Source organism: Uranotaenia lowii, chromosome 1 (assembly GCF_029784155.1).
Source record: "Uranotaenia lowii strain MFRU-FL chromosome 1, ASM2978415v1, whole genome shotgun sequence".
NCBI lineage: Eukaryota > Metazoa > Arthropoda > Insecta > Diptera > Culicidae > Uranotaenia > Uranotaenia lowii.
In genome coordinates this window covers 32,109,020-32,118,424 of record NC_073691.1, presented here as the reverse complement: position 1 = coordinate 32,118,424, position 9,405 = coordinate 32,109,020, and the positions used below count along the sequence as shown (strand labels likewise).

The 9,405-nt window shown below is 44.2% G+C and overlaps 2 protein-coding genes across 2 annotated transcripts; both read left to right on the top strand.

Annotated features, from left to right (window-relative positions):
- The first annotated feature begins 3,325 nt into the window (after positions 1-3,325).
- LOC129739325 (sphingomyelin phosphodiesterase-like) lies at positions 3,326-5,562 on the top strand. Its single transcript, XM_055730736.1, has 3 exons — positions 3,326-3,586; positions 3,647-5,076; positions 5,143-5,562. The coding sequence occupies exons 1-3, from the start codon at positions 3,466-3,468 to the stop codon at positions 5,503-5,505; spliced, it is 1,914 nt and encodes a 637-aa protein (XP_055586711.1). The 5' UTR covers positions 3,326-3,465; the 3' UTR covers positions 5,506-5,562.
- A 1,175-nt stretch (positions 5,563-6,737) lies between these two features.
- LOC129740033 (sphingomyelin phosphodiesterase-like) lies at positions 6,738-9,090 on the top strand. Its single transcript, XM_055731615.1, has 4 exons — positions 6,738-6,871; positions 6,934-7,394; positions 7,461-8,435; positions 8,500-9,090. Exons 1-4 carry the CDS (start codon positions 6,754-6,756, stop codon positions 8,839-8,841), a joined length of 1,896 nt encoding a protein of 631 aa, XP_055587590.1. The 5' UTR covers positions 6,738-6,753; the 3' UTR covers positions 8,842-9,090.
- Positions 9,091-9,405: the final 315 nt, after the last annotated feature.

Here is a 9,405-nt window from a genome sequence, read left to right as displayed (position 1 = left end):
CCGAAAGATCCATAACACTGTTGACTGTCTGGCCCTGCAAGCTGACATCGCTAGACTAGATGAGTGGTACCGCTTGAACAGAATGTTAGCAAACGTAAAAAAGTGTAAGATTATAAACTTTTCTCGTGCAAGAAGAACAATCCATTTTGACTATGTTAGAGATCAAGCAATCCAAGATGAGTTTGTGGAAATCTAGGCAATCCATGGTTTTCACTTCTAAAAATGTCATGAGAAATAAATTCATTCTTATTTAAGCTATTGAACAGTACAGTCTTTCATTTACAAGACACAATAGACTATCAACTAACCGGAGTTAGGAGTATTCTCGACCTAGGAGTGAAGATCGATAACAGGCTCACATTTGCAGAACATTGTCGTGATTTGTGGCTTGTTTTGCCACATGTCTCAGATCAGCATTAGTGCTGATCCGTTTCCCCGTCTTCTGCAGTTTGGCACTCATGCGGACCCTTGATGCAGACCTTTGATGCGGACCCTTGATGCGGACCTTTTGATGCGGACCCTTGATGCGGACCCTTGATGCGGACCCTTGATGCGGACCCTTGATGCGGACCCTTGATGCGGATCTTTGATGCGAACCCTTGATGCGGACCCTTTATGCGGACCCTTGATGCGGACCCTTGATGCGGACCCTTGATGCGGACCCTTGATGCGGACCCTTGATGCGGACCCTTGATGCGAACCCTTGATGCAGACCCTTGATGCGGACCTTTAATGCGGACCCTTGATGCGGACCTTTAATGCGGACCCTTGATGCGGACCTTTTGATGCGGACCCTTGATGCGGACCCTTGATGCGGACCCTTGATGCGGACCCTTGATGCGGACCCTTAATGCGGACCTTTGATGCGGACCCTTGATGCGGACCTTTGATGCGGATCTTTGATGCGAACCCTTGATACGGACCACCAAGCACAAGCACTACTTGTTGCTCATAAGAGCTTCGATTTCAGAATGACCTCTTAAGCGACCGGGTTGCTTTATTTATAGCGAGTGATACCCGCGCGTCACGTTTAAAACACTCGGGTGGGCAGAGGAAAACGCGAGTGGATTTTTTTCTTTCTTTTCTTCTTACCAGAACGCGCGTTCGCGTTGCTATGGGTTGCAGACCAAAGTGCATAGGGTTACCAACGGACAAATATAAATTTAACTATTTATATTTTTTTTATTTATTATTATTATTATTATTATTTCTAGTTCTAGTACATTATCCTACAAACATGTCGTGCTTACTTCTGCAAAAGGATTTGTACGCCGTCCAGGTGTGAGCTCCAGCTCAAAGCACACAATGCCTCCGTCTTGAACGAGTTCAACGATGTTTCCTAAGATACGCTCTACGGCGTCTTCCCTGGAATGACCCGATCCAACTCCCACCGTACGAGGAAAGGTGTGCTCTGATATGCCTAACCTCACTAGAAAAGCGGCGCGTCGAACTGCAGCAAGGTTTTATATTCGACACATTGACCAACCGTATTGACTGTGCATACATTCTACAACGTGTTAACATTTATGTACCAACGAGAACACTTCGACAGCGTCAGTTTCTTTCTATTCCTCACCACCCTACTGCCTATGGCCAAAACCACCCTATTGACAAGTGTTATGAACTTTTTAATTTAGTGTATAGTTTGTTTAATTTTAATATGTTCAAACGTCGTTTTAAAATAGGCTTAAGAAGTATTTCCTAGTTTTTAAGTCATCAGTCTGTACGGTAATTAAACCAAAGACGAAATAAAATTTAAAAAAACATGGGTTTCATCGCCCATCAGAAGACACCCGTCGAACTTGGTCATTACCTGGTGGTATAGATTCTGAGCACGGATTTTGGCCATACTATTCTGTTTTATAGTCCGATTTGGCCGATACGACTTGAGTCCTTCCCGGAGTCGAATTTTCCTCACGGTACTATAGGCAGCACCGGATTTTCTAGCCAAATCACGGTCCGATAAATTGAAACTCCTCTTAATCGTCTTCAAAACCTTGCCACGAAGTTTCCGGTCGACAGTTCCACTCCGACGATTGGCTTGAGGCTTCCGAATCTTCGTCAATGTTTCCTTATACCTTCGGCTTCCGTGTTGATTGTTTACATAGCACATTTGATTTGCGGAATGTCAAAAATACATACGTGAAGCTGACAAAATTCCCGACACGTGCGTGGGTGTCAAGAACATCCAAATCCGTCCACCAGGAGCGCAAAAATATAAGCAAAAGTTTGTTCCAATTCTAAATGAAACAAGATTTAGGTGAAAAAAAATTTGTTTCAGACAGCAGAAACTAAGACGAAGCAAATTATAAATATTCTAAAATATACGATTCAGTTTTTAAACAACTTTCAATGGAAACGAAAATGAAATTAAAAATTAGGAACGGTTTTGGAAAAAAAGGGGAACGCAAAAAACGATTTCCAAACTTCCTGCGAATCTCGGAAAGAACCTGTCTTGAAATCCCGGGAGCCTTTTTAAATTACTTCAAATTACAGGAGGATACAATTCCAAAGCTACAGTTTAATTTGACAGTTGTTTTCCTCTGTTTTTCTGTCCTGAAAGAGTCCTGTAATTCCAGCTGTTGAAAATACAGGATGAAACCGTCCCGGCCACAGGAGAAAACATTGATGTTGCATTATTTAGCACATAACAACTAGGGTGTCCCAAAAACGCATAATGTATCTATAGGAAATGATAGATTAAAGGGTGAAGGAGCAACTTTGTTGAAAATTTAAAGTTTGTAGGTACTGCACTACGAATTTACGATTTCGGCTTTATAAGTGAGGTTGAGAGTTGCGACTGTTTAACTTATAAAAAAGGTCTCAGGATTCAATAGAATCATTGATAAAGTACTCTATCATATACCAATTAATTAAAATGCAAAAGATTAAAGTGATTAAAGGTCACCTCACCATGGCTCGATCATTCACAATCAAATCACTTTGATTTGGTTTGTTTACAATCCGGCACGCCCACCTTCCGTGCTAGCCGGCAATTGGTCGATGGGTCCGATATCAGTTAGTAATCAAAAATTTGTGTAACAACTTTACTCCCACACCCAGCAACACGTGTATTGTTGGCCGAAGGCTCACAAAAATAGAAAATCGCGCCATGTTCCTTCCATATCAGCTTGTCTTGGCCGGCAGACTTTCTTCCCGGCGCGTCAAAACATTAGGTTCCCCAACAAGCGCCAAATTGAACGCAACCGATTGAGTGCGAAATTGATGAGGTCAGTCGGACCCGCAAAACAGGTTTAAACGACGACAGAGAGATGGCCTATATAAGCTCGCTGCCGGGTCTTCACCGGTCAGATCGTTAGGGAGAGAGTACACCGGGTGGTGGCGCCTGGTTTCGGCTTTTTTTGCTTTCGATTTTTTTGGGGACTCGGATTTTTGGGGGAAAGTTTTTTGCGCCTTTTGGGCATTCAATTAGTTTAGTTAGCGAGTTGCTTTGGTCTAGGCAAAATGGCTAGAAGCGTCGGGTTGCGTTTGGCTGTTTTGGCATTGATGGTAGGTTCGGTTTTTGCCTATCAGGTTAAACCCCGGAACTATGAGAAGATCGTCCAGCAGCAGAAGAGGTTCAATGGTGAGAGAACCCTACATTGTTCATTCAAGGTTGTAATGATCAATTTATATTAATTTACAGAGAAATTCGAGCAAGAGTTCCTGGAAGAGCACCTAAGGTACACTGAAACAGGCAAGAAGTCGGACCGACTTCAGGAGATGTTTGAGTATCTTCGTCAGAAACCGGATATGTACCGGCAAGAGTTGGAGAATCATCCACTTCCGTATGTAACCACTGAGTGTACTGCTTGTAGAGCTCTTTTCACGACCTATCTAACGTATCGACGGGTGTTGAATTGGGATCGGGCTCGGATCGCTGCTCAAGCTGCCTCGACCTGTGAGTCAATGAACATTTTGACCCCGGAAAACTGCGTCAAGATCATCGACAAGAATATCGACATCTTCCTGCACATCATCGATAACCGGCCGAATTTGTCAGCCCAGACTATGTGCGGTATTATCTTTCAATCCGGAGCCTGTGTTTTGGAAGATCGGGAATTCCTCGACTGGACTATCAACGTAGCAGCTGGAGGTACTCCGATCACCCAATCTAAAAGTGGACCATCTCGTTCAGCCAACGATATCAAGATTGTACATCTGACGGATCTGCACTACGATCCTCACTATAGAACTGGATACAATGCCGTTTGTGATGATCCTTGCTGTTGTCGACAAGGTCAAGGAATTCCGGCAGATCCCGCAAACGGAGCTGGCGAATGGGGAGACTATCGCGATTGCGACTCTCCGTGGAAGGCCGTTGAAGACGCTGTTCGCCAAGCTGCTCGAAGCCATCCGGATGCCACCTACGTTTACCATACCGGAGATATAGTCGATCACGGAGTTTGGGAAACGACCGTACCTGGAAACATCGCCTCGATCACTCGTACCATGAACCTGCTCAGAGATTCTTTCCCCGGAAAACCGATCTACAACGTTTTGGGTAACCACGAGATTACTCCGACCAACGTATTCGCTCCTAGTCACGTGACCATTGCCGATTTCTCACCCAGCTGGGTCTACAGCCTAGTTGCGGAACAGTGGTCGCAGTGGCTACCGGCTGACACCCGAGCAACCATTACCCAAGGTGGTTACTACACGGTCCTAGTTCGGCCAGGTTTCCGTATCATCGGTCTTAACAACAACGATGCCTACGTCTTCAACTGGTGGCTCATGTACGACCCAGCCTATCTCCGGAACCAACTACAATGGCTTCACGACACCCTCCTCAGAGCCGAGCAGGCCAACGAAAAGGTCCACATCCTGGCACACATTCCTTTCGGAGCCGGAACCTGCTTCGTCACCTGGAGCCGTCAGTACCGCAGGATTTTGGAACGTTTCTGGAACACCGTTCAAGCTCACTTCCACGGACACACCCACGCCGACGAGTTCAACGTATTCTACTCCCAGAACGGACAGCACGCCATCAACGTCGGCTTCAACGGAGGTGGTACCGTACCCTTCAGCAACTTCAACCCGAACTACGTCGTGTACTACGTCAATCCAACTACCTATGTAAGCTTTAAACTTAACATTCCTCACACAAAAACTTCTAAAACAATTATTCTCAACAATCCACAGGAAGTTACCGATTTCGAGTCGTTATACTTCAACCTGACCGAGGCCAACATGTTCCCGACTCGTAACCCGGCCTGGAAACCACTTTACTCCTTTGCCCGAGACTTCAACGTCCCTAACGTATCGCCAGCAGCCCTCGATACACTAGCGCGTCGTTTCGGATCAAATCCGGCAGAACTACATCGCTACTGGGAGAAGAAGGTCAAGTACGGAGATCCGTTCCTGGAGATGGGCTGCGATGGAGACTGTCTGATGGGTCACCTGTGCGATATTGTGTCGAACGAGGCTAACGACGATCGGAAGTGCAACGAGCTGGTGGCGCTGTTCCGCGAGGTTCCCGATGAGCTGTGGGATTTTAAGAAGTGAACTGAATAATATTAATGGTTTTTATAAAATCGGCTTTTGATATAAATCAAGCAACAAGTCGTTTACATGTTCTTCGGACTAATATTGAGAACTCCATCTGAAAATTCAGAAATAGAATTCCGATTTTTTTCTGTCCGGCATTGTTGAAATAACTCTCATGACAGACATGCCGAGAACTGATGAGTCCATTACCAGGAGGCTGTATTGAGTTTTTTGGTGTGGGGAATGTGGCGGGCCATTAAGGAAATATAAAAAAGAAATAATAATAAAAATTTAGGGACCAATTACCAGGAAAAAAAACTTATTTTCCTGTATTCAGAGTGTTTTGATACTGTTTACAACTATAAACGTTTGTTAGAAATCTTTATCTACTTTCGAATTTGGATGAGAAGCAGTCTCAATCTGATTAGTCATTTTTCGACAGCAAAAGTCAAATTTCAATCAGCAGAAGTGTCGACCAGCATTTTTCAGTAGCTTTCAGTCAAAAAGCAAAAGTTCCACTCCAGTTAAATATTTTCTATCGGAAAAAGTGTCATTTAAACACTACCAATTGATTTCAAACATCGCAAGTCAACTTTCACACTTCGATCAACAGAAGTCTCGATCGGATTTGTCGACGTTCATTAGCAAAGGTCATTTTTGTCATATTTCTTATGTTTGTCCTGAATCAAAGCAATCGAAAGATTTCCTTTAATTCAACCACGGTACCGTGGCTCGGGAATCTTTCGATTGCTTTGATTCAGTAGAATTATTCAACCAAGTAGGCTCACAACACATATTAAAGTCATTTTTGTCTTTTTAATAACATTTAGGAAGTTTAGATGTTTAATTATCAGTAGGAGATTGAAAATGATTTACTCTTTAGATCTCCTGAACATCAGAAATTGAAGTATGAGTTTGATTCGACAATACTTTTTGATAATTTTCTGAGACATCTAATCTATGTTAGCTGTACGAAACGTCCACGAACAGAATTAGGTAATGAAAAAAACTCTTCAGACCTCGGGAGCACAACAGATTAATTTTTTGACCAGATTTCACACGTCTGGACTGGAGGAGGTAGGAGTGTCTTATCAATGGTTATCAACTGTTGAATCCAATTTCCATATCGAATCTGTACGTTTATGTAACCTTTACAGCTATCAGAGATAACTGCTGACTACAATCTCTCGCATCCTATAAAAGCAAGATGACAATCGAACACAATTTGATAGCTATCGGCATAAGTCTACTGAACAGAGAAGAACCATGAGGTTCACAAGTGCTACCGTGTTAGTGGCAGTAGCTCTCATTTGCACATCTTACGGTTATCAGGTCAAACCACGTGACTACAACCTTACGGTTCAAAGCCTCCAGAAAGAATATGGTACGTTCCACAGTATTTTTGAAAACCTTTTTTCTAAGTTCAAACAAATTGCTTCTTAACAGTGAATTTGGAGCAAGAATTCCGGCAGGAGTTCCAACGATGGCGCCAAACTGGAGAGAAAAGCGCCCAAATGATGAGTATGCTGGATAAATGGCAGTTCCCGGAGCAACAACGCGGCACCGATCTGGAAGATCTACCGATCTCGCGGGAAGGTGAAATGTGCGGCCTCTGTAGAGCGGTTGCAACCCAGTTGATCGAGCTACGCAAATCGGGAGCATCAAGGCAGGAGCTGTTCGACGTCAGCTATGATCTGTGTATTTCTTTGAAGGCGGAAGATCCGGTGGTGTGTCGCCAATCGATCGGTCTTAATTTGGATGTGTTCCTTTATATTGTGGACACTCGACCGGATTTGAGGGTCGATAGTGCATGTGCAGTGGCTTATCAATCATCGGCCTGTCTTTTGGATGACTCCGAATACATGGATTGGACTGTTAATGTTGATCCTGCCAAGAAACCAATTACTGTGAGTGTAAAGACATACATACATGTAAGTTTTGATCCTTTGACTGTAATCTTGAAAATATTTTAGGGTTCTAAAGCCTTCAACCAAAGGCGTAGTCCGAATGACATCAAAATCGTGCAGATTACGGATTTCCACTATGATCTCAAATATGCTGTAGATCACAATGCAAACTGTGGACTGTTGGCCTGTTGTCGTAACGATCAGGGAATCCCGGAAAACCCAGAAGATAGAGCCGGTCGTTGGGGTGATTATCGACAGTGTGATACTCCCTGGGATGCTGTTGAAGATTTGATCGATCATATCGCAGAGAATCATCCGGATGCACAGCTTGTCTATCACACTGGGGACGTCATTGATCACGGAACCTGGGACACCTCCGTCGGATCCAACCTGCGTAGTATGGATCTTCTTCAAAGGAAACTTCGTGAGACTTTTCCACGAACTCCGGTTTTCAACATTTTCGGTAACCACGATGCTCATCCCACTGATCTGTTTGCACCTAAATCTGTAAGAGAACCTGAGTTCTCCATGGGCTGGTTGTATCACTACTCAGCCAGTACCTGGGGTCACTGGCTACCACTGTCCAGCCAAGCCACTATCAAAACCGATGGGTACTACTCGGTCTTAGTTCGACCAGGCTTCCGGATCATAGCTCTCAACAACCAAGACTGCTACACCCAGAACTGGTGGCTCCTGTACCAGCCAAATTACCCGGTTCATCAACTCCAGTGGTTGCACGATGAACTACTCCGGGCTGAACGAAACGGTGAAAAGGTTCACATTTTGGCTCATGTACCCTACAACTCGTACACGGCGATGTTCAGACCGTGTCAGAGGGAGTTCCGTCGAATTGTTGAACGTTTTTACGATACCATCAGCGGCCAGTTCAATGGCCACACTCATCGTGACGAGTTCTACGTTTACTACTCGAAGGAGCAGCCCCAGTATGCTCTCAGCGTTGCATGGAATGGAGGCAGCGCCACTCCGTGGAGGTTCGTTAACCCCAACTACGTGGTGTATTACGCTGACCCTGTCACCTACGTAAGTTATAATCTCGAATATAGTTTCCTAGTATTTTTGAATTAAAATTTAATCCAACCAACAGGAGGTTACCGATTTCGAGTCGTACAGCTACAACCTAACCGATGCTAATCTGTATCCGGAACGTCGCCCAGAGTGGTACAAAATGTACTCGCTGACGGAGGATTTCGGTATTTCGAATGGAAGTCCAGCGGAAGTGGATCGTGCGTTGAAGAATCTGGCTCACCCTAGCTCTCGGGGTCAGCTACTGAGATATTGGCAGTATAAGATCAAGTTCGGGGAACCGTTACTGGCGCAGGGCTGCGATGATGAGTGCTTGCTCGGGCATCTGTGTCAGATTGTGGTCAGCGAGACGGACGATGGCACTAAATGTGATGAGTTGAGGGAGATTTTCTATGAAGAATAGGAGTTCAATTTTGTTAATGTTTTGTAAACTTTAAGTCCAGGGCAGCTCTAATACCTTTTTATTTAGTTTGGATTCTATTCGTTTTACCATATCTTTGGCATTTGTGACTTTATTACAACGTTGCAGTTGGCAGACAGTTATTGTTATGTTGAGTTCGGTGTTTACTCTAGGACTCTAAATCGAGGACATCGGCTCAGGAGGCAATTGATTTGCCAATCACAAGCCCACAAGCACTTATATCACCCATAACAGTCATATAAGAAACTTTGAAATACAAGCACCATAGTCCTAGATCTCATAAAAAGTTCTTATAAATGAACCTTAATTCAGATAAGGCATTTTAAAACAATTCGCCAATAAGTTGTTAGACTTTCGTGTAAGTATGAAACCTACCACTCCCACCGGCGTGTAAATAAGAGAGTCCCTTTCTAGACTGTTACCATCCGATTCGGTAAACGGAACAATATTGAGGAAACTCCCTGAACAACGCCTCAGGGTCGGCTTGAGCTCGAACGATAAGGCTAGCCAAGAAAACACTTCGCTCACTATTAAACCTCCCACGTT

Excerpts from the sequence above, each read along its gene's own strand:
- LOC129739325 (XM_055730736.1), top strand. The coding sequence starts at position 3,466 with ATGGCTAGAAGCGTCGGGTTGCGTTTGGCTGTTTTGGCATTGATGGTA. Across the intron at positions 3,587-3,646 it reads GCAGCAGAAGAGGTTCAATG|AGAAATTCGAGCAAGAGTTC; the intron begins GTGAGAGAACCC and ends ATTAATTTACAG. Across the intron at positions 5,077-5,142 it reads ACGTCAATCCAACTACCTAT|GAAGTTACCGATTTCGAGTC; the intron begins GTAAGCTTTAAA and ends AACAATCCACAG.
- LOC129740033 (XM_055731615.1), top strand. The coding sequence starts at position 6,754 with ATGAGGTTCACAAGTGCTACCGTGTTAGTGGCAGTAGCTCTCATTTGC. Across the intron at positions 6,872-6,933 it reads AAGCCTCCAGAAAGAATATG|TGAATTTGGAGCAAGAATTC; the intron begins GTACGTTCCACA and ends GCTTCTTAACAG. Across the intron at positions 8,436-8,499 it reads ACGCTGACCCTGTCACCTAC|GAGGTTACCGATTTCGAGTC; the intron begins GTAAGTTATAAT and ends TCCAACCAACAG.